The 24,769-nt window shown below is 42.8% G+C and overlaps 1 protein-coding gene across 6 annotated transcripts in view; it reads right to left on the reverse strand.

Moving 5' to 3' along the window:
• Positions 1-433: 433 nt before the first annotated feature.
• Positions 434-24,769, reverse strand: part of Slc25a27 (solute carrier family 25 member 27) — a 25,003-nt gene continuing 667 nt past the window's right edge. For 2 of the 6 annotated variants that reach the window (XM_031346506.1, XM_031346504.1), the window contains exons 2-9: positions 22,406-22,597; positions 19,975-20,059; positions 16,162-16,284; positions 12,191-12,303; positions 8,400-8,484; positions 6,536-6,628; positions 5,833-5,935; positions 434-1,987 (exon numbers count right to left, since the gene is read on the reverse strand). In XM_031346506.1, the coding sequence (XP_031202366.1) occupies positions 1,889-1,987; positions 5,833-5,935; positions 6,536-6,628; positions 8,400-8,484; positions 12,191-12,303; positions 16,162-16,284; positions 19,975-20,059; positions 22,406-22,597 (893 nt within the window). In that variant the 3' untranslated portion in view covers positions 434-1,888. Of the gene's footprint in view, positions 2,137-5,832; positions 5,936-6,535; positions 6,629-7,658; positions 7,881-8,399; positions 8,485-12,190; positions 12,304-16,161; positions 16,285-19,974; positions 20,060-22,405; positions 22,598-24,769 lie in introns of those variants that run through there. The other 4 variants (XM_031346505.1, XM_031346507.1, XR_004112153.1 and 1 more) reach the window with 4 other exon arrangements.

The raw sequence follows: 24,769 nt of genomic DNA on the forward strand, positions 1-24,769 counted from the left end.
TGGGTACAAAGAGGTTGAGTTTGCTAATAAAGCATGGAAGTAATAGGCTATGTGTCAGAGACATGACAAGTATCCAGATGATGAACACTCTTAGGGCTCAAGTCCATTTCAGCATAAACTTTATGCTGAAAGCAACACAGATGTACTGAAGATGTATGAGACAAAACAACATTATCATCAACAACAACAACAAATCTGGAGGTGACTCAGACTCGGAGACAGGCAGTTGTGAAGCCTATGGAAGGGTTCTGCTTGGGTACCTCGTTAGTGTGTAATATCATGGTTTATGGTAAGGCCCATCATAGCTGGGATCTTTGCACTCTGCAGCATGAGCACCCTTTCTCTGAGCTTCAGTTTCCAAACCAAGGGATGATGTGTCCGTGTCCCAGTCCCCAGCCCCCAAAAGAAGAAAGCTGAGCCAATTTTTTAATAGTCGAATTTGCATGTAATTATTTTATTCCATTTTTACTTAGTCATAAACATTAGAAAACATAGAAAAACCAAAATTTCCCCATGGTGATTCAGTTTGTGGAGCAGAATACTTGGGGACTTAAGCACATAATATAGGCTACATATATATTTAGCAACTCAATTGCAGGTTGACAAATGCAATGGAAAGGTGTGTAACCTGAAGATGTACAGGGAACAGACTCCACCTTCTGTAAGTAGAAAAATGAGATGGTTACACACATTGCAAGGTCTTTAAAAGTGTGCTTCCTCCTTTGAAGTGGCAGTGATTCTCCATCTGCTCTTTCACATAGCGCTGGGGAAGCTGTCTCTGCGCATGAGCATCTGCATATTCTAATAACTATTTGGTTGGCTCTGAGATCTACCTGGGGCCTGAGTGGTCAGAGTTTTTCTAGTAATATCCCCAGCCATTACCCGTAAGCTGTAGCCATCCATCCCCAAATGCCCTGTGTCTGAGGCTTGGGGAGCAGGTCTGCACAGGTGAATCAGGAGAAACCTTTCCAGAAAGAGACAAAAGGACTGGATGCAGAGACTGGAGAGATTATCATGAACCACAGAAGGTGAACACTTGCCACACCAGAGGCAAGGATGAGCAAGATTCACAATGATTAACACTCAGGTTTCTGAAAGTTTCACAGCATCTGAGCTCGCTCTCTGTCTTCCCCTCTGTAATAGAGAAGAGAGATACAGAGGGAGACACAAGAGAGTGAGCTCGCTCCCAAAACATCCCTGAAAAGCTGAAGATTGTATGAGGCGCTTCCTAAGAACACCCTGGGAGCCGGATGTCAGGCAAGGATATTGTGGTTCCCTTGGTTATGCTTCTCAGAGCTATGGACAAATGTGGTTGTAATGGGATGTGTTATACAGTGAGCATTCTGCTCTCACTGACAGACTGTGGCTATCAGGGGATATCACTAGCCTCTAGCATGCACAGAGGAGTGGCAACCAGTGAGCACAACTGCAAAGGTAGACCCAGCAGCAAGTAGCCCCTTTCCTTGCAATCGAACATCACTTCAAGTGGCCTCTTTTATCGTTCCATCCTCCTTGCATGAAGAGGTGAAGCGTCTTCTTTCAGCACTAGGCAAACTCAAGATGTCTACTCATGACTTCTCATTTGCCTCTGTATAATATGTGCATCCTACTAACAGAAAATCGAATTGTCAAACTGCAGCCATAAATACTGGCACAAAGGTTAAATTTGTTTCCTAAGCACTAGTCTTCTACATCGCTGATGTCTATCCAGGCCTGAGATGCTGGCTTCCTCTGGTGCTCCTCTAAGGCAGATGCTTCTGCACAGATCAGCAGCTCAAAGTCCACACCTCCTGGCCCAAGGTCAAAGTGGTCTGGGTTCCGTTCTTCAGCAAACGCCTTGCTGTGTCTCAGTGGTTGGTCTTGTGAGAGTGGACCAGACAGACTGCTCTTAGATAAAAGGAGGAGTCAAAGAGAACTCGGGTTTCCATAGAGAGAGATAAAGTGCTGCCCCCTGCAAATCGCAGTCTCTGTGGAGTAAAGTATCTTCCTAAAGAGGTAGAAATAATAGGGGGTGTGTTGCAGATGCTCTTGTTCAGTGACAATGAGCACTCTAGCTTTAAGGGCTTAAAATGGACTGACTCCACTCATCTCTCTGATTTTTTCATAAGTGAGCCAGAACACCATTGACCAAGGGGTCTGAAAGATTAACCAAAGAGGTTAGTGCATATTTCAAAGCAATTATAAATGTTCTACATATACATCTTTGAATGACAGTCATTTTCAATCCACTTGTAAAAACAAAACAAAACAAAACAGCCCCACAAATATCTTAGTAGTTTACCTTTGTAAATCACCTTGAAACCTACAAAGCATTTTCCTGTCATATTGACCACAGATTTCCCTAAGACCAACTTGCAGTAGGAACAAAACAAAACAAAACAAACAGGTCCTATCTCCATTTTACAGATGGGGATGCTGGGCGTTAGTCCACTGCCCACTGATGGTGGCAACTAGACCACACTGCTCTTTCTACTGACCGTTTCTGCTAAAAGGCTACATACAGCCTGGGGTGCCTGAACTTCTGTACTAAGCTGCTCTCTAATTAGATACTTAAGATGTAAGGAAGAAACAGGTAAGTCTTTAAGGGTTGGGTCATAAAAATCTCAGTCTTAGATGTCTTGCAATCTGCATAAACAAATTCACATGGAAGAGAAAAAGGAGCCCCCAGCTCAGAAGGGCTTGACCTTAATCTGAATGTATCTATCCACAAGAACTAAGAAGGATGTGGTCTGAAAGAAGTCATGAACACTAGCAAGCAGGGATTACCGGAGAAAGTGCTCAGACTCAATCCTTCTCTAGTTTGGTTCTGATCAGTGACTAGAGAGGATTGACATTCTAGAGCAGAGAGTTCAGCTTAACTAGTTCAAATCTAAACTGGATCTGCTAACTGTGTTTGTAAAGGAATGCATATGCCTGTGCTGGGAAACACTGAACACTGGCAGACTTAGAATGTACTATGTAGCAGTTAGCTGATCTGCACAAAGCTGTGAATGTACCACATCCCTGTGTCATCAGAATGGATCAGTCAAGGAGGCAACTGCAGTGAGACCATGGAGATGGGGTCCTGTGTAAGAAGGACCCTTGCAGCCAGCTCTAAAGGTGTGGTTGTCAGTTTTGCTCTTCATATGATTATGTCACTACAGGCTCAAAACCACAGGGGCTGGGTGAAGCATCTCTTGCATCCTCTGTTTAGGAACTTTCTTAGTGATGGGGAGTATGGTGGGGTTTAGTGGGTTTAAATGAGAGAGAGAGAGAGAGAGAGAGAGAGAGAGAGAGAGAGAGAGAGAGAGAGAGAGAGAGAGAGAGAGAGACAGAGAGACAGAGAGAGACAGAGACAGAGACAGACAGAGACAGACAGAGAGACAGACAGAGAGAGAGCATTTAGCCAAAGACTGTGAAGGGCTAGTGGGTAGGACTGATTGAGCCTCTGTGCAATGTCAGTGGGCATGCTGTCTGTGCTTACTGAGTTTGCCCATTTGGAGCTACTGTTAATAATCCAAGTACATCTGGTCACATGCTGCTGCCTCATGTTTGTCTTGAGTCTACTGCAGGCCTTTCTCATTTCTCTTTCTGCAGAGCTGACTATTCAAAAGCCCTCTTGGCATGATAGTCTTAAATCTTAAGTTTACAAAAAAGCTCCTCCAGCTGTGATGCTTGGCAAGAGACTTTCTAATGCTGCCTTGGGCCCACACAGGGCTTGAACTTCTGAAGAACATGCTGGCCTGGAGGCACTAGCTACCTACATAATTTATCAAATGTGTTGCGTGGTGTGAATATACCAGGTATAATTATAACTATAAGCTCCAGGGAAGCCAGCCAAGTACCTGAAGGTTCTCATGAGGCAAATGTCTGGGTTCAATCATGCATCGCAGCAACCGACAGCACAGTAGCACATACCATGATGCTGCCTGCTTGCTGACACTTTTCCACTAATCCATCTCCTTCACCCCCGGACACGGTGAGTGTGAGGAGTCTTTTCAGGGTGCATCTGTCCCTGGCTCCTTCCTGAAAGAAAGCTCTCTACTTCCTGCACAGGGTGTGTGTGGGAAGTCTTTGAAGGGTGCGCCTGCCTCTCCCCCCTTCCTGTAAGGAGCTCCCCATTTCCTGGCCACTCTCCTGCCAGGATGTTCTGCGTCACCAGCTACAAAAGCAATGGAATCAACTGAGCACAGGACTGAAACCTCTGAAACCAGGACATCCAATAAACCCTCTGTCGTCTTTCAGATTGCTTTGTCAGGTGTTTGAGATTTGGTTGCAGCAACAGAAGGCTGACTGACACACTCTGTATCAGGCATTGCTATGAGCTTTTGCTGTTAATGTTCTAATTAGCCACCTGTTGTTCTTATCTATGTTCTTATACTCCCTACATCTCCATCCATATTTCCCCAACATTAGATTCTGATAGTGATCTAATTCTGACACTAAGACAGTCTTCTGTGTATTTATCGATTCAGATGTCCTATAGGTACCTCAAATATTTTGTATCAAAAATTGTAGTTATTGAATCTACATTTCTTGCCCTGCAGATGATGCCCATCTGTACAAACTACTGGCAGCGCCAATTGCCCAGGTCCTGTTTTTTTCTTCCCCTTATCTTCTCTGGCCATTCAGCTCCCCTCATCCAATCAGACTTCTATGCCCCAAATACCTATGAAAAGGTATTCTCTTCCCTCGCTGCCTGACTTCCCTATGTATTACCATCATGTTTCATTGATCACTCCAGGCCTTTTTTTCAACACAGGAAAGACAGAATAACCTTGATGTGCAGAACTGGCCAAGCCACAGCACACACCAGTATGCACAGTTCACCCTGCCTGTCTGCTTTCTGCCTCTCTGCCTTGCCTTTTCCCTTGTTCTCTGCATGGTGGCCAGTTGTGTTTCCCATACTCCACTGCCCTTGGGCTCTTAGTACATTCCTACCAATCTCCAGATAATTTTTTTTTAATCATTTTGCTTGGCGAAGCCCTATTCAGTTTTCAAGTCTCTCCTAGGGAGAGGCCTTCTGAATTGCCCAGTGTAGGCTGTATCTACCGCCATGTATCTCCAAATCACTATAAAGTCTTCTTGTGACAGTCACCATTATAGTTCCTTATTCAAAGTTAAGTCTACTCTACAGGGCATGCACTCAAGTATGCCTCTCTCTCCCTCTTCCTCTCCCTCTCCCTACCTCTCTCTCTCCTTCTCCCTCCCCCCCCCTCTCTCAGTGTGTGTGTTTTTATGTTGATTTTGGATTGTCTAGTCCTATAACTCATCCACATTTTCAAGTATAAGCACTTACAAAAGAACCATGCTGTGAACTCCAGCTACCGCATCGCTAACTGTCTAGTACACTGGAGGAAATGGCAGAAGCACAGTGGGGCATCACACTCTTTTAAAGCGGGGTCTCTGTGGTAATCACATCTGTATAATTTTGTCATTAAAACAAGTTCTGAGGCAGCAACATTTCCTAGAAATTTTGAAATCTCTGTATCCACCCCAACCTAGGTTGTTTTTAGCTAAGAAGACTACAAAGGCTTTATATCACTTAAAAAAAAAATCTGTCTTTATCTATGTATGGAATAGATCATCAACCTGTTTATTAATAAATGTGACAGGGTGACTTAACCTTAGTCTGTCAAGAAAGGAAACATGATTCTAAGGAAAGGTTAAAAGAAAAAAAAAACCCCAACAACCTTATAATAAATATTTAAAAAGGGAAGGATGAATGGGCCTCTTGTGCAGGCAAGGCCATGCCATACATCAGAGGAGAATGAAAAATATCTGCAAAGTACAAGTAATTGGAATGCAAAGAAAACAAAAGTAAAGGAAGAAACAGCCCTCCCCCATCTTTACCATTCTCAGCCACGAGGGTACAAAGCCTTTATAGAGGCTCAGGAAACCTTCCCCTTGAACAGCCTGGATCAAGCAGTCAGTTGATGACTTATACAAAAGTCCTCTGGAAGGAGAAAGAGATCTTTGTCACATTCCCTCTTGTGCAAACAGAGATGTAAATAAAGCCATCTACAGAGTGCTATTCTGAGCTAAATACTTTCCATATTGATGCTCCACTGACATAAGACATAAGTGTCTTCAGTCTATCACAGGCACTTTGAGCTGACTCTTTTTTCCCATCACCCCCTCGGTCCTCTCTGGAGTTCATTCCACAAGACCTCTTCCAAAGAGAATTCACTACTATATACCACATTGAACTCTGTTACCTGAAAGGCACATGCTCTGAACAGACTGGTCTGCAAATTCTCAGCAGAGTATTTCAAAAGCTTTCAGAATGCTTTGAGAATAATAAAGTTACAATAACTACTTTGTGTCTAAACAATATGACTGGTAGCTCAATTCCCCAAAAGCTTAGTATATTTGCATCAGACAAAGAAAGTAATTTCACATGAACAATTGCCTCTCTATCACACAGACCTTTAGAAGGCAGCATCCTTTACATGAATACAGCTCTATCACATAGAAGGATGCTAACGGCAGCATCCTTTAATCACCAGCACTGCTGCAGCCACACCAGCATGTGGGCACTAAGGGCTTTACAGACCTTCCTTGTTTGTCTCGTGGTTGGTTCATTATTCGGCTTTTGATGACATCAGCTGGTGTTCCCAGAATAGAAGCCACAAGTCCAGAACACAAACTGTAGACACAAATAAATAAAATTTAAAGAGAATATCCAACAGCTTCCAAATTCTAAAAGAAAGGCATTTAATATTTAAAAAGAAAGGAGTGTTACATACTCTTTGAGATTAAAATTAATGCTTAGTTCAGTAAAGGAAGAAAACTTTAAAGCATGGCCAGTCAACAGATAGTGCCCCCTGCTGCCAGGCTTCCTTTGATGTAGGGAACAGGAGGTAAAATTCTCTTATTTGAGATAGCTTGGGAAGTAAGGCGCTTGTCAGCAAGCCTGATGGCCTCATTCATGATTTCAGTCCCCAGAACCCCCAGTGGAAGGAGACAGCTAATTCCTGAAAATTGTCCTCTGACCTCCATATGCATGCTGTGGTATACACACATACAATCACATGGCACAGATTCTCTCTCTCTCTCTCTCTCTCTCTCTCTCTCTTCCTCTCTCTCTCTCTCTCTCTCTCTCCCCCATCCCGTCTCTCTCTCTCTCACACACACACACACCCCTACCACGACCATCACAACCACCAATAACAAGAAGACTAAAAACAATAAATGTCTAAGAAGATCCTGTTCTGGAGGCATCTATACTATTCAGGGAGAGGCTGAGAAAAATTAGATAGCTTCAGGTAGTGACCAGCGCCAAGAAAAAAATAAAATGGGCAAATGTGATAAATGTTAACTGAGTGACAGGCACTGGGGGTGACTGAGTCACCTGTCAGCACAGATCTGGAGGCAGTGTTACAAGGACAAAGAGTAGCATGTCCAACAAAATATTCTTGGGGGGAGAGAGTGTGCATCTTTATTACCATCAACTTGAGAATATTAATATTATATCACATATCTAGGGTTATCGCAGTAGCATAAGGGAACTGAAGATTTTTTTTGTTTTTAGGACTTAGAAACAAGATCAGGAGCCAGGCATCACTGTGATGTGAAGGGTGACAGGCATCTAAATGCTACCCATTCTAATGGAGCAGTTGAAAGGATGTGTGAAAGAGAAGGAACAGCAGAAGTGCAGAATTCCCTCAGACACTCACAATGTCTGACTTGCTTCCTCTGTGTCCCTTCCCTTTGCTTTGCTGGTGTTTTTGTTGTTGTTTTTCAGTCCTCTGAGCCCTGACGTGACTGACTCCTTTATCACCTTATTTACTGTTCACCACTTTCACACGTGTCCAGTTCTCCCAGTTGCCCAGTGACCTGGGCAGGACCGCTGCAAGATGGAGACTGGGACAATCAGCCCAGAAGGCCACGCATATCTGCTGAATTGAGTTAAAGAGACCGTTGTCAGAAACTGCCCCCCTCCCCCCAGGGCAGCCCCATCAAGCCTGAATGTTTGCCGAGTTTAATCTGAAAACTGCTGTGATTTTTTTTTCTTTATCTTCCACATTTTAATTGCCACAAACTTGAAGAAAATTACCCTTTAAGAACATGGCATTATCCTTCCCTCCTCACGATGGCTTGACATTCTTGCCCTAAAGATTCCCAAGGTTAGAATTTATGACAACAATTCAAGACAAGTTCAGATATGTCCAGAGAGATGGCACGGGGGGTTAGGAGCTCTCTGCTGCTCTTGCCAAGTCCTGCCGAGGACTAGACTGCGGTTCCCGGAACCTGTCACTCCAGCTCAAGGGGATATAAGTTCTTCAGGCCTCAGGGCCCTGCACTCACATGCACATGCCTGCATACCGACTCAAATGTATACACATAATTAAAAATAAAATTAAATCCTAAAAATGAACAGGAAACAGAAACTAAGAAGAGGCTAAATAGCTGCCCACCTGGATAAGCCGTGAGTGGAAATATTGTCTTCCAGTGGTGTGTTCAATACCAGGTAGTGTTTCACTGTGTCGTAAGTGGTTAAATCTGGCAAAGGAGAAAGGGTTGACTATTCATTCACTCAAAAGTGACTGCCTTTTGTGTCAAAACTATGCCAGGCTTGGGGGTGGGCTGTGTGCCAGAACGGAAGACACTGTTCTTGCTTGTAAGCAGAGGCAGACAAAGCTACAAAGGGTGGGAAAGAAATGGACACTCATTGAATCAAGCTATGCTTGTGTCTGGAATGTTGGTCTTTGGACTGAGAAATTTCTCTCTGAACTTAAGTCAGATTGAGTCCAGACCCTGACAGTTATAATCAACAGATCTGGTCCGCTGTTTTACATTAAGCTCGTTATATATTTTTCTAAGGCCAATAAGAAGCTTTTGAAAGGTTTTTAAAAAGGAGAGTTATACACAGTGCTGGGGTTTTATGAAGGTAACCCACGCTGAAGTATAGGCAAATGAACAGTGAGAGTGGACAGGCATGTCAGAGGGTAGAGACACAATGTGACTGATGCTTTTGTAAAACTTAGGGGAGGGTTGAGAATTTTATTCTGGTCCCTGGTGGCAGATGCAACAAGCCAAATGAACGACCAGATTGCTGGATGTCAGTGGGCTTTAAACAACTATTCCAGAAGAACAGACGGGGGGCGAGGGGACGGACTTTAAAGTTTGGGTGAAATGGAAAGGTATCTTGCTAAAATGACACCAATGGCCCAAAGGAAGCATGAAAAAATAAGCATTTGGAGAGCTGAGAGAGTGCTCTTGATGAAAGGAAAGCATTTGCTGTGAGGCAGAAGCCAGCTGGGGCTGGGAATGACTCTGCAAAAGGCTGAGGCTGGTGTAGCTGAGCACACAAGGGAGACAGGAGAACAGCAGGCCTGCGCTGGCCCAGGTGACTCAGGAGAGGGTCAGAGGTCAGCCTGCAGGAAGACCAGGGGATAAGATATGAGACCATCACGCTAATCCCAATAAAAGATGATGTTGACTTGATCAGGGTATTGTGGAGCCCTGCTCAGCTTCTGGATAAATTCTGAAAGCAGAAATCATAGGAAATAGCCAGCAAATTGAACACAGAGAAAGAAAAGGAAAGGCAAGGCTCTAAGTGTGAATAATTTAAAGGGAAGAGCTGTTATTTTTGAGATAAAGATGGAAACAGACAGCTTTTATGTTTTGTTTTGTTTTTAACAAGACAACAGTGGTGGTCACCTTTGTAAAGCCAGTTCAGGGACAAGTTGGACAAAATGGCTATGCAGTGCCTAGGAAGGGACTACAGAGGAGGGGTCTAGTAGCTATGGAGGATGCAACAAGTCATATATGAGCCAAGCTGTGACCATGAGAAGGCAGAATTAACCGCACTCAGTGGCTGAGCCAAGCTGTGACCATGAGAAGACAGAATTAAGCGCACTCAGCGGCTAACCGACACAAGGAACAGGAAGGACAAGATTCACACCCATGTAACCAGATGGACTGTTGGGTATTTTGAGACATGGAAGAGTGGAGAAGAAAGTGGTTTGGTAATGAAGTTTGGTTTAGACACACTGGAAGTGATTGATACTCTAGAGACAGCCAAAGGAAGACTTCAAGAAGCAGCTGGCACTTGGGTGAGTTGAGGCTATGAGAAAACCTTGAAGAAACAAATTGAGACACTACAGTCACGAGGATTTCCTGGGGATGGGGATGGGGATGGGGAATTAGTTATCAATGAGACACAGCAGACATACATGGAGTGACAGAGAAAACAGATCTACTCCCTTCCACATTTAAGTAACCTGGAACTCTCAAAATGTTATGTATTCATTCCCAAGCATCATATCATCCATCTTAGAAAGGATTCTTCCACTGACTAAGCCCTGAACATTTGATGAGTCAGCATGAAAGACAGTGGGGAAAAGACGAGTAAAACAAACTACGGCCATTGCCTTCAGGGCTCACTGTGTAGTCAAAGATACAGATGTGTACTAGAGGCCAAGGACAGTAATGACCTCAGAGAACTCAAGACAGTAAAGGACATCTAACAGGACCAGCTCCAGCTATGGGGAGGGCCTGAGAGAGGTTTAGGAACAGTACAAGGGCAGAACAGTGGTTTAGCTTCGTATTAAAGATATGTGTAGACGAAAACTAATCACAAGACAGGACAAGATAGCAAGCAGAGAGGTGAGGAGCAGCTTTGTAGGCGTGGAGGTGTGGCCTCTCAGCTCCAGGGGGGTGTGGCCTCTCAGCTCCAGAGGTGTGTGTGTGTGTGTGTGTGTGTGTGTGTGTGTGTGTGCGCGTGTGGCCTCTCAGCTCGAGACTTTCAGCTGTGCTCCTTCTGGCAGACTAACTGCTGCTCATGGAGCTGAAAGCATGTGGCCAGTTCTGCAGCATCCTACATCATGTTCCAAAATTCTGGCTTTGTTATCTAATGAGAGGCCAGCAGAAGGTGATAAGGACAAGCTCGGCATGTTGGATTGGGGATTTCGATGAATCTCTCTGGATGGCTATGTGGCTGTACAACTTTGAGGAAGGAGGAAGAGGTCAGTCAGATGGCTATAGCAGAGGTCAAGCTGGGAGTCTGATGGTGTGGAAGGTCACTGGGGACACTGAAGTAGGAGTATTTGTGAGTGGGTGGGCTTAAGATGATTCCAGAAGATGGGAGTAACTGGTAGCTTTGCCATATACATTTTAATGAAGTTATGGATATGTACATAAAATGACCATTCTCAGAGATTCAAACCTAGGAAGTCAGGAACACATCTTTCATTTCCGCACCCCAAATTCTGTATTCTTAACAAAAATGGCAAGCACTGTTGCTTGTAAGCCTTTTCTACATGCTAATTCTCATGAAGATTTCACGTTCATTTTGGCAAGTACACATGGCTGGCATAACAGTAACCATAGAGTAGACGTACCCACCGCATGTCTAAAACATAGACACTGCCAACTTCAAGGACTATCTGTCTAGCAGTGGAATGGCCATTATTAGCCTCTTGATGTTATGAAATGTTTATACATTTTAGAGTTCAAAGTTATAAAATTAGACATAAACACTTAAAATAATGTACTTCTTAGGGACTGCTATATGTAACTTCTCAGTAAAGGTATCTGTCAACATAATTTAATTTTAAAATGTTTTCCATCTTATATAATAGTGAACTGAAGCTTCACTAGTAATATATAACTGTATTAATAGCATTTTCTAAATAAGAACATTTGTCTGACATGACTTAATTTTTTTGACATAGGTATAACTTCATGATTCAGGCTGGCCTTGAACTCATGATCCTTTCAGCTCAGCCTTCCAAAAAAAGGGTTTTAGTCTTTTCTAGCTTCCTTGATGTATAACTGACCAATTGAAACTTTATGGTTAATTAGCAATTAAAACTGAGAAGTGAGGGATAGAGATGCATTGTGGGAGGGATGTTCCTGTTTCCAGACCATGCTGATCAGGAACATTTCCAACAGAACAGGGCAGAGCCTGGGGCAGGGAGAGGGCTGAGCATCTGGGCAGAGTGACTGTCAGACAGTTACACATGTCAGCTTTCATCCCAAAGGACGATCTAGACTGGGATAGGAGGCCTCAGAAACAACTCTTTCTTATCTCTTTATGGGAAAAGTTTTTCTGTCTTTGGTCCTGTTCATGACTGAGGTGAAAATGTGCCAGTCACCACGGCTGGTTCGTGTTACTGAAAAATAAAACAATTCCTTCCACATACCTGAAGCCAGTGCTCATATCTCAGAGATTATGGTTTAGACATTCAAGAAGCTGTGTTACCTCCCATGTTCACAAGTGCTGCTCTCTGAATATTGGGTATCCAGCCTGCCCAAAGCCCTCGGATTCCTCCTTCAGCTAAGATTTTTGCAAACGCATGATGTACTCCACGGAATCTAAGAAAAATGACAAAGACACGTTATTCTACCTATTCTTGTGTTTGGAAGGCAGATGTGCAAATTTCACCTTCAGGTGATACTTGCAACGGGACCTTTGGCTACTTTATGGTTCCTTTTTTCTTTACACTTTACTACTTCTTCCTTTTCCATCCCCTAACACTGGGTAGGAGAGAAAAAGAGGATAGAGGGGAAACGGGTGATGATATCATTATACTACTTCCTGCTGATGATGGGCGGACGCTGAGTTCCTTGGGGCAAGTTTGATCTTTGTTGTCAGGATATCTAATTTCTTCTCTCTTTACACAGGACTACTTGACAAACTGCCACAAACTTACTTCATCCAACAATCAACTAGTCAGCCCATCCCTTCTACCCAGGCTCTAGCCAGGTGTATATCCTCTATAAAGTCCCCACAATTCCAAATGTTATAGGCTCACGAAAACTATCTGAAGCTGGCAAAATATAACCCTGCGAAAGCATGAGGCAAGTCACAGTCAGCTCCTGAGGAAAGTTCAAAGCAGCCCCATACTCCACACCTAGGATTAATATAAAAAATATATTCGTATAGTATTTATGTGATTTTGAAGAAACCACAATTCTCATTACAGATATTATCGAAACATGGATGCCGCATGGTGTACAGTGACTTGGGAAGTGAGCAGTGAGGAAGGCTCTAGGAGAAAGGGCAGAGGGCCTTTTCCCTCAGGTACATCTTGTTCCCTGGTTGTTCTTCATGGTTTTGTGCCTGCTGCGACAAATCTTTGCACTCAACTTATAAGACATACTTATTCTTGTTGGATGTGGGAACACGGCTCTAGAACCCAGTTTGGTGGAGGGGTCTGCTGAATGCTGTCTTTTGTGTACTCTGAATCTGGACATGGCCATCTGCCTTGCTATCATGCTCGCCCAGATACAATCTATGGCGAGTGCCAGGCAATTGTGCTTGAACAGAGAAAGTTCTGGGAAAGGACTGTTTTGTTCATCTGTAGTATGAGTGTACTGGTATTTATTTACATGTTTTCTAAACTCAAAAGACCTTTCTTGGATCGTTGCTTTCTTTGTTACATTCATGTGTAAAAGTATACTGAAACTGAAGTAAGGTTGTCTACAGCTTTAGACTGCAGTCTGCCCCATTCTTTAAGGTTCTCAGATCCCAGGTCTCACGGATAGATCTGTACAGGTTAACAAAAGTCAACAGATACAATTAGGAATGAAATAATATTTATCCAGAATCATTAGAAATGAAAAGATTATAAAAGTCTCATTTCTAAATAAATGAATAATTCATTGTTGAAATGGTCCAAACATTTCTCCTTAAATAGTGGTCTATTTATTTTATGTGTATGAGCAGTTTGCCTGCATGTATGTAAGGGCAGCATACACCTGGGGCCTATGGAGGCCAGAAATGAGCACTGGGTTCCACTGGAACTGGAGTGACAGGTGGTTGTGAGCCATCATATGGGAACGGACCCTGAGCAAGAGCAGCCAGTGCTCCTAGTGCTGAAGCATCTCTCTAGCCATTTCCCTCCCTGGCTTCATTCTTTCTCTGTTTCTTTTCTAGTCTTCAGTTTTGTTATTTAGTACAAGCTGGCCTCAAACTTGTAAATCTCTTGCCTTAACCTCTGGAGTACTAGAATCACAGGTGTGTACTGCTATGCCTGACATGAATTAAGCATTTTTTAATGGGCAACAACGGAAATTCTGTCATGAGTTTCTCTTCTTAGTCTAGTACAATGATCAAAATACCACTTTTGGTATTTTTATATCACTAACTCTCACATTAATTATAAAAGGAAGCAATAGTCGTTAACATTCATTTTATTGGTGATACAGGGACCATATATACTCATAATATATATATACACATACATTCAAACAATACTAAAAAGCTACTGACTTGGGGCCAGGAGGGTAGCTCAGTGGTCGATCACTTCCCTAACATGCCCAAGACCCCAGGCTGGATCCTTAGCATCATAAAACAAAACAAAGAAACCCAAACCCAGCAAACACTGACTCTTAGTTCTCTTCTATCACCTTGGGCTGGAGAGATGGCTCAGTGCCTAAGAGCACCAGTTGCTCTTCCAGAGGTCCTGGGTTCAATTTCTAGCACCTGCTTGGCAGCTCACGACAGTCTCTAACTCCAGTGTCAGGAATCCAATGCCCTTTTCTGACTCCCTCTGCATGGTGCACACACCATGCCTTCATATGAAGGCAAAACGCCCATATATATAACATAATAATAAATAGAAAATTAAAAATCTTTTATCTCATAAGCAAGATGATGTTTTAGGTTAGAAAATAGAAAAGACAGTCTGAGAAATTCTTAAAATTAAATAATATAATCTTTGTGAAAATTACCATCCTATCTTGATTTTACTTTTAACTTCTGTATGCAGGTGAAAACTGCAACTGAATTTGAACTTGAGATAGTACCACTGTCTGTTACAGAAGAAACACCCAGGCTTATGCGGTCCCAAAGGATCTGGATTGGAATTCTCTGCTTTTCACTTGCTAGCTGCATGGTTTTTATGTAGGCATTGTGGTTTCAGAATTTCACCAAAGAACAATGTACAACTGCTCTGTGCTTTGTCTGTGTTAGGCACTTATGGTCCCAGTCCACATGCTGTTTCATTCTCTCTGTCTCTCTCTGTCTCTCTCTGTCTCTCTCTCTCTCTCTCTCTCTCTCCTTTCCTTCCTTCCCTCCTCCTCCCCATCTTTCTTCTCTTTTACAATGGCATCAACCAAAACTTACCAACACAAGGAACAAAAGAAAGTAAGTCAAGCTGCCAACATAAAAAACCAAAACCAATTAGAGCCCAGCTGAAAACAGTATCTTTCGCAGTTTTTTTTTCCTCTCCAGACAAACAAATCTCTTTTACTGATTCGTGGGTATTAGAAAAGCATCGGGGTGGGTCCTGGCATGCTGTAACCCACTTGATAAGTCAGAGTACTGTCCCTTGGCCCAATGTGCACTCCCACAAACTTTTTAAAGTCTGCAGGGGAGCCCAGGCTACAGCAGGGCAGGCTAGTGAGGGCAGGAGAGCAGTGTTCCGTGGTGACCGGCCAAGGAAGGTCCCAGCCCTCCTCATTCGAGTCCAGCTCAGCTAGAGACTGCGCTCCCAGGAGCAGATGTCTTCAGATTCAGCTCAACTCTGCTGTGCTTTTCCTCTTTCCTGGGCGGGGTCCATGTGTCAGAGCTCACCCTCTCCCAGGAGAAACCGGTAACAAGAAATTAGCAACACCAGATCTTTCTATAGTCTTGTCAAGAGGGAAACGGAGATTTTTCAAGACAGTAGTTTTAACCATCAAGAATCCCCTTTAATGAAGGGGAAATGAAGATAACAAAGACTGGGTGGTAAGTGACTCCCAGGATACCAATCTTAGTGACAAAGTGACAAATTTAGTGCTCATACCAGGGCACATGATTCATTCATTCATATTTATTCTCTCTCTCTCTCTCTCTCTCTCTCTCTCTCTCTCTCTCTCTCTCTCTCTCTCTCTCTCTCTCTCTCTCCTTTTGAAACACAGTATCACTTATAGACCAGCTAGCCTTGAATTCACTATGTATTCCAGGTTGGCCTCATACTCTCTGCCATTCTGCCCAGCCTCCATGTGTTGAGATTACAGGCTGGAATGGCAATGCCCTGCTTTCTAAATTCTTTCCCTCAGCTTGGAACAGGGGACTAGCCTAACTGTCTTTTCTTAGGAGGAGGAGCAAAGAGCTATCAACACAGAGTTTGTCTGACACACATTCATCAGATGCCCAACCCATCACTGTACACAAGGACAATTTGGGTGCTCCCACTTCTTCAGATAAATGTCCAAGAAACAGGTGGCTGAAAACAGGGAACTCACCTTAAGGGTTTCCCTTCCAGTCTGCGTTTCCCTTCCATTTGCATCTGGACCTTCACAAGGTCAGTGGGGTTGGCTAAAAACTGTCCAATGACACCAGCCATCATCCCTCCAATGACCGATTTCCTAATTGCAAAAGGAGATGATTTTGTTTCATTTTTTTTTTTAAACAAATTGCCACTAGTTTCACAGGTTATGTAAGGAAACCACATCATACGTTTACAGGCCCTGGGTAGAAGGTTAAAAATAAAGGACCAACACAAAGGAGAGAAAAGCAGTTTGGCTGTTGACTGGTGGGTGGGTCCAGGGATCAATAGGACCTAAAGGGAAAATCTGACGCCCTCCCATCTGAATCCAAAGGAAAGGAAAATGGCTTCCGAAGTGTGGACGTTTGCACAGACTATTTCCCTGCAGCCGGAATCGAAACAGCAAAGATACAATCAGCCTAGGGAGCAGAGGCTGGAAAAGAAAATTTACACCCAGGACTGCACTGGTTTTCTAAATGACAGCAGGTTTGACAGCATTCTCTCTCTGTTTTGTAGGCTGACGCTCCTCTACCCTCAGCCAACAGTGAGCAGGACTCAACCATGACAATTATAGAGCTACATCTCCAAATCACACCCTACAGGCAAGTATGTGTTATAAATGGCTCTATTATTTTACATTTCACAATGGTTTAAAGGGAGTTTAATCTCCCTGTTTATCGGTGATGCTGCTCCTTTTTTTATGTGTGTAATGGATCTTTATATTTCTTCTGGGAACTGTGTCTCTAGACAACACCTTTTCCTTATTTTCCAGGGTGCTATCTGTGTTTGCAAAGTTGTTTTGATGGTGCCAGATGTGTATTTATGAGGAAATACTTTAAACATATTTTTCTTTATCTCTTTGTGTGTGTGCCCATGCACACAAGTGCTTGCAGTGTGCACACTTAGTGCATGAGGGGCCAGAAGGCACTGGATCCTTTGGAGCTGGAGTTACAGGTGGGTATGAACTGTGCACTAGGGGTACTGAGAACTGAGCTCTGGTCCTCTAGAAGAACAGGAAGTGCTCCTAATTGCTGAGCATCTCTCCAGCCCCTACAAACAACTCTCTACACTTCTGTTATAAATCAGCAGGCACTTGTATGTCATCTCATTCAGTCCTATGGCAGCAGAGAGACCTGAACGTGGAAAAAGAGAGGCAGTTTGTCCATGGCACTCATTTTCGGAGTAGAAAGGGACCCAGGCCCTTCAAAGGGACTTCAGAGCCCAGAGCTTTTCAAAAGGAAGAAAAATACACAGGGCTAGACTGACAGGCTGCCATAGGAATTCTGATGGTATAAAGATACTCTGGTTCTTTTAAAAAATATTTTGAATGTGTATGTGTGTATGAGAGAGAGGGAAATAGACACAGAGACACATGCATACACACAGACAGACAGACACACAGGGACAGAGGGAGGGAGGGAGGAAGGAAGGGAGAGGGAGAGAGGGAGAGAGGAAGAGAGGGAGAAAGAGAGGGGGGGGAATATGAGAATCAGAAGACAACTAGATAACTTCTGAGAATCATTTCTCTCTTTCTAACATTTAAGTCCCTAAGATTAACTCAAGTTATCTGGCTTGGCAGCTGCCACCATCTCTTTGGCTTGCTACTGTGGTCTTAATAAGCATTGTCATGGTGGAAATATAAGCCATTGGCATTAACCACATGTTAGTGCTAACGGAGTCACAGAGAAGTCGCCAGAAGTTGAGTGTCAGCTCTATAGAAGTTGATTTCGATCTCAGCCTGTTGGGGTAGTCAAGGATACAGGAATGGGAGAACACACCAAGCATAGAGAAAAGAGAACAAAACTGCTCATTATTTAAGGATAAGACAGTTCTTCTCCCAGCATGGGGTCCTCTCTTGTGAAACACTATGGCTACTTACTTCACTATTCATGCAAGAAGGAAATACAAAGGGCCAAAGGGCCAAAGGACAGGGCCAAAGAGATGCTGGAGGGCCAAAGGACAGGGCCAAAGAGATGCTGGAGGGCCAAAGGACAGGGCCAAAGAGCACAGTGTCCAGGAAGGTAAGGAAGCCATCACGGGGGATCAGAGGCACCTAAGCACCCAGGACAATGCGGTTTGGTCTACAGGACATCAGATGCACCCATTATTCTTACATCTCAGGGATGGAAGGCATGAGCATATGGGTTCAAATCTCACAACTGTTAATGCTCTTTTCCAAACTTCTACATTTACAACCTAAAAACAAAAGAAAGAAAAATAATATAAAAATGAAAAAAAAGACAATAGAAAGAAACAAGAACAAAAAACTAAGTGACAAACTAAACTTCAGGGAATGTGATACTTTGGACATCAAATCATCTGCTAAGCACGCTTTGGCAGAGCTGACAAACTGTATCTTCATTACGGTGTCTTCTGTCATAAAAAGTGTTCATACAACCCAAAACAAGTTCCTGCAGAAGTCCGCTATCCTTTATAGAACAGTGACATCCACTTCCAACTATTTCTTTTTTCTTACAGAAACTTCAAGCAATAACCCACTGACTGAAAACAGTAAGCTACCCAGTACAGAAGGTGGCAGAGTTTACTGTTAGGGATTTATTAATTAGGACTGATACAAAAATGGGAGCTATGGCTTACTTCCTGGACACTGGCTTTAAAAACTGGACCACACAAAAGGTTCTAATAGTATAAAAGCCAGAACCTGAAAAAAAAGAAAAGAGAAAAAAAGCAGAAACAAAATACGAATTAATCACAGTTAGCCTGCCTCTAGAGACCCGAGAGAGAGATGCTGGTTTGTTTCTTCTTGGGTGACATTTCCTGAGAGAATATATTTTCATTCAGAAAACTAAATATTTTGCAATTAACGGTAACCAAATAAGAGGCACATGGATACTGTGTTAAGATGTAAGCGTTTAAAGTGTTTTATCAGATATGCAGCGCCTTGAATTAACCAAAGCATTTCTGTAACTGAGACTGGTGTATTTTGATTATAATCACAAAAGTATATGATAATGCAATGATTTAATGTGTTACTTTATATATTTATTATCTATGTATTTATATAGAGACCAGCTATAATAAAAATCATGTGTTGGCTGGCCTTGTATCAACTTGACACATGCTAGAGACATCGAGAAGAGGGATCCTCAATTGAAAAAAATGCCTCCCATCAGATTGGTCCATAGGCAAATCTGAGGGGCATTTTCTTTACGAATATCTGAGTGGGCCCACCCCACAGTGGGTAGTGCCACCCCTGAGTTCGTGGTCCTGTTGAGCAAGCCATGGCTGAGGACCAGTAAGCAGCCTTACTCTGCTTAATTTCCTTTGTGATGCACTGGAACTGTAGTGGAAAAACAACCCTTTCCTCTCCAAGTTACATCTGCTCATGGTACTTTAATACTACAATAGAGAGCTAAGACAACGACAACTGAAAAAGGCAGCCCCAACAGAAGATGCTCCAGTAGAATTATTTTCATTATTAATATTTGTTTTTGACACAGGTGGCATGTTAACAGAGGCTGGCCTCAAACTCCCTTATCTTCCTGCCTCCATTTCTCAAGGGATGGAGCTATACGCATGTACCCTCTCCCCAGCCTTTGAATTTCTTAAGATAAAATTATTAAATAAATAACATATGCGAACAATGCACATAAACACTTCTATGGTGTTTGCATACAATATGAAAAGAACCCTCCCTTATTTGAATTTCTATTATTAAGTCTGTTATTAGAAGCAATTTTAGTAGAAAAGGATAATTTTACATATGATATAATCAAAAAACCTTAAAGCCTTTGGGGCCACAGCATCTTGCTTTCAAAATTAAACTTACCAGAGGGGATAATGCTTATCTTCACTTTTGCCAAACACAACTTCCCGGAGATGTTCATAGGTGACCATCCGACCTCCAGAGTACACTGCATGAAACAGACCATGGAAATGGAAATTCAATCCCTCGTCTAAGGAAGTGACTTTCTGAGCTGACCTCCTCCATCTTCCACAGGAGGAATCCTTCCTCCTGGTCTGACAGCTCTAGAACAGAGCCTCTCTTCTCTGCTCTGATTAGGTCTTTTCCTCTCTTAGGACTCAATATGTTTTTCAGAGAGTTGCATATTGACCTTTCTCTCAGTATCCTGGTCCCACACTGAGTGTTCGGACATAGCAACTATCAAATTCTTTAGCAATTAGATTGTTATCTTTCCTTCAGAGCTTCTCCACACAGGTTCTGAGTGGTTATTTATTCATTTATTTATTTATGACAGATATTAAGTCAATTCACTAAGCTTGAGTCCATTTATTAACTTACACACAACTTGAGGTTTGAAGGGTCTCTGAGTAATGGAGCTTGAAGTGAGGCTAGGGAAGAAGAGATCTACACCTGTCTTCTTGGTTCAGTTCTGACCATCATGAGAACCACCACTGTGGTTTGAATGCTTTGGCCCACAGGGAGGGATACTATTAGAAGGTGTGGCCTTGTTGGAGTAGGTGTGGCCTTGTTGGGGCAAGTGTGTCACTGTGGAGGTGGGCTTTCAGGTCTCCTATGCTCAGGGTAGACCTAAGTATGGCAGTCTCTTTCTGCTACCTACGGATCAAGATGTAGAACTCCCAGCACCTTCCCCATGTCTGCTTGCATGCTGCCATGCTTCCTGCTACGCTAATAATAGACTAAACCTCTGAAACAATAAATAGCCCCAATTAAATGTTTGTCTTTCTGAGTTGCCATGGTCCTGGTGTCTCGTCATAGCAATAAAATCCTAAGACAACCATGGAAAGAGGAGGCAAAACAGAGAGAAAACCAGCTCTGTGTGTTGATTTTTAACTCAAACACACAACTCTGGAGCTTGGTGTACAAAGGATATCTCTTTGGATAAGTATATGTAATTGCCTTGGAGAATCCATGAACAAACAGTCCTTCTCTTTCAGGTTTAAAGCACATAAGAAAGATCTTAGCTGAAGAATAATAACTAACTGGCTAGCACAAATGAGAAAAGTCAAAGGACAGAAAACAGCAATGGGGTCCAAAAGAGAAACATTTTAAAAGGTGCCAAACGGCGTCGTTAACATCAGTACATGTTTCCCATGCAAGAGATTTTCTTGATATTTCAGGCAGTTAGACTTGATATACCAAATAAATAAATAAATAAATAAATAAATAAAATACAAACTGCAAAAGCAAATACAAAAATAAATACAAGCTGCAAAAGTGCAAGTTTGCGTGCATAATTCTGATTCTTAAAACCCACGTGCCAACTTACTCACAGAGTGGAATGTTAACAAGAGCAAGCCTGAACATGACTAGAACTGATGCTCTCTGAGCCAAGGAAACAGCTTGTTGGTGGAGGGCCACACTTATCTCGGTGACTCTCTGGAACCAACTTCACTCTCTCCGCTCTACAAGCTGACATAGCAACAACACCCATTCCCGTGAGCGCCTCCTTGAAAGCATGGCTAGAAAGGGGTATCTCTGTGCCAGTGACTACTAATAACCCACAGAAGTAGTTCACCTGGTAACAGGGGCAAAGGCAAGTTCACCTGTGCTCCGTTACCACACCCCCACCGCTAGGATCTAGTGCCACAGCTGGATGAGGCACAGCTCCTCCTTGCACTCTGTTGTGTCAGCCTAGTTGGTCTTTGATGTACAGGGTGAAGATAAATATATTTTAACTTTCAAAGACTGTGAAAATATTTAGCTGAAAGCTCCTTCAGAACTTTACATTTCAAACCAACTTTAACTTTTATTTTGTTTAAGGTTTCTAAATAAGGGGAAAGGATGCAAATCATTCATGTCGGTCTGTCTTATACATTAAAGAACTCACAGGGAAACTCTGCAAACATACAGCCAAACATCATAGAAACAATCATAACTCCCTTTTTATCAGCATTTGTTAAGTGATGACACACAGTGAATTATCTTTCTCTTCTCGATGGTGTGTAGATATGCTCGCACGTGCGTGCAAACTTGAGAGCAGTTGTTCCCCTCTATCATTTCCCATGTTATACGCTGCTCACCACTTCCAGCTGGACTACTTGGCCAGCTTGTGGCAAGGATTTCCTGACAATTCCCAGGGCATTGCACCATATGGAAGTTAAATACTCCCGTACACTAGTCTCAAAATTTAGGGCAGTAGTTCCTTAATAACACTTGAAAAGATTTTCTTGTATCAGTAGGGGGAAAAATAACGTCTTTGCTGGATTTTGGATCCAGCTGAAGAGAAAAGCAAAGAACCCGTAACAAACTTACCAGCTAGAATCAAGATAAATACCTACGTGTCTGTAAATGGCGGGCGTCACTCCTTGCCACAACTTTAGGAAGCCTTCCTCCTGGACAATCCCCAGGGCCGTGCGCACCATGCCCCTGTAAGGGGCAGAATCCACCGTACCATCTCCCAACCTAGCAAGGGCAGCTTCTCCTTGCATCTGGAGTCGGGTTTTTGTGAGATCGAGGGGAAAGGTTGCTAATGAAATAGAAAACAGATGAAGGGGAGGAACCCCCCAAACATTCAGACAAACCAACAGAAGCCTCTAAAATCAGAGGATTAGCGCTCCCCCAAGATTTGGAGACCCTGAAGTGGGAGGATACAGCAGCATCAGCTAGGGAACCTGTGGAAAATACACTCTTCTGAACCCACCCCCACACATTCTGACTTTGTAGAGGGACGATTTAAAAAGTTCAATCTCACACCTTCCCAAATCCAAGATTCCCCGCCCCAAAGCTTTCCCAGATACAAAGGCAAAACAAACACAAAACTAATCCCACAAAAGTAGGACAACCCTTGATCTCTTTTCAATAAAAAAATTAATCTCAAACCCACTTCAATTTTCCCAATGAGAAACAGCTTAAAGTATCCCATTCTGTCTCCTTGACCATAGCCACTATCATTTGAGATCTAATACAAATTTAGAACAAATTTGAATCAGAATTCTATGATTTCATAGGTTCTTCTTTTGAGAGAATGAATCACAGAACTGATGTTTGAGATGGAGAAGATGCAATGAAGTTGGAGCGTCTTCTGCATACAGGGGTAGCAACAGTCTTCAAACTGAGGCAACTTCTGAACTGATAAGCTTTATACATGGCCTATTCACGAGTTCTTTATAAGTCCCAACTTTAGTTAACTGGAAAATTTGCTTATATATTGAATTAGAGATAGTTTATTTTGAGCTGAAAGCACATGTTAGCTACTTGACCCATAATACACTTCATACACACAATGTCCTGAATAACTCTTAAGAGGAATATGGAGTCAAGCTCATGAACATCACCTATAGTACATAAGCATTTTCATTGACCACTGCCTGATCCACAATCCATGAATACCTTTTCTAAGATAGGAGGGGTTGGGGGAGGGATGTGTTACATATTTCCATTAGGTTTTGGAAAGTTTGGTATCTAACCAATGATGTCCCTAAGAAGATGTTATCTTATCTTGCACATATATGGAGTCTTAAAAAGACGCACACATATGCCTTTAAAAGTGTCTTATCAACACATGAAGCTAAACAGAGTATGAAGAGGTCGGAGCCTCTACCTAGGTACAAATTCTGCTTCTCAAAACAAATATTTTGCTTCGTTTTCGTTTTGGTCACCTCATGATTGAGGCTCTCATGCTGAATCAGTGTGTACTCCCCTTTACCACCTAACTTTGATTCCTGGCCTTCTGTCCCTCTTCTTCACCCATTTCTCCCAACACATTTCACAGGAGTGTTTCTGTGCAGCCACTGAGCCTCAGGGAGGCATCAAGCCGATAACGTAGCTCATCCCTCGGCTGACTCATTTTAGATGTCTTTAGAAGCTGGTGAATTTTATTTAGGAATAATCAATGATAAAAAAAATGTTCTGTTAACTTTTCTTACAAAGAAGACAAATAGATGGGTCAAAGGGCAAGAAGGGAAGAGTCTAAAGTAGGCTGGCCACACTAGGCATAAAAATAAATAAACCTCCGCTAGAGACAGCTGAGTAACATTTTCAAATGACTAATGCACCAGAGACACTCTCCTTTCTTTCCTTTTTTGATGGACAAGAAAATGTAAGGGCAATCTGAGCTAGCTTCACGGAGACCACAGGTTGTACTCAAAGCCTCCCTGCCCCTTCCTGAAAAAAACAAAAACCAAAACAAACCCAAAACCCAAACCAACACACATCTGCTCGTGCCATGGTACTGTAATCCACTCTAAGTGTTCTGTTTATTTGTTGTTGTTGTTTGTTACTTTGGACTCACTTAGGCAGATGGATCTGGTTGGTTTGTTTTTTTTCCCCTAAGATGTTCTTTTGATACACAGAAATAGCTTCTCTGGAACAGGCAGCAGCCGTAAATGTCTTTCTCTTCATGTGTCCCCTCTATGCCCCCCAACCCCAACAAGCCTGGAAGACGGCCACACTGGGGTCTTTGCAACTGTATATCCAGGACCCACTACTGCATCAACTGTAATAATGCTCCAATTAATAGCTGCCCTTGCCTTGCATTTATCACATATAAAAATTACTTCTCAGGGTTCCCCTTGTCTAGGAAAACATCAGAGAAGTGATGTGGCTGATTAACTTTAAGCAGATGTTCCAGAGGAATGGTTAAAAATTCAAGTCCTTCGAGGTAGGATTCACCGCCACCCCCACCCCCTCAACTCAAATC

This window comes from Mastomys coucha, unplaced genomic scaffold (genome assembly GCF_008632895.1).
Source record: "Mastomys coucha isolate ucsf_1 unplaced genomic scaffold, UCSF_Mcou_1 pScaffold3, whole genome shotgun sequence".
Taxonomy (NCBI): Eukaryota; Metazoa; Chordata; class Mammalia; order Rodentia; family Muridae; genus Mastomys; species Mastomys coucha.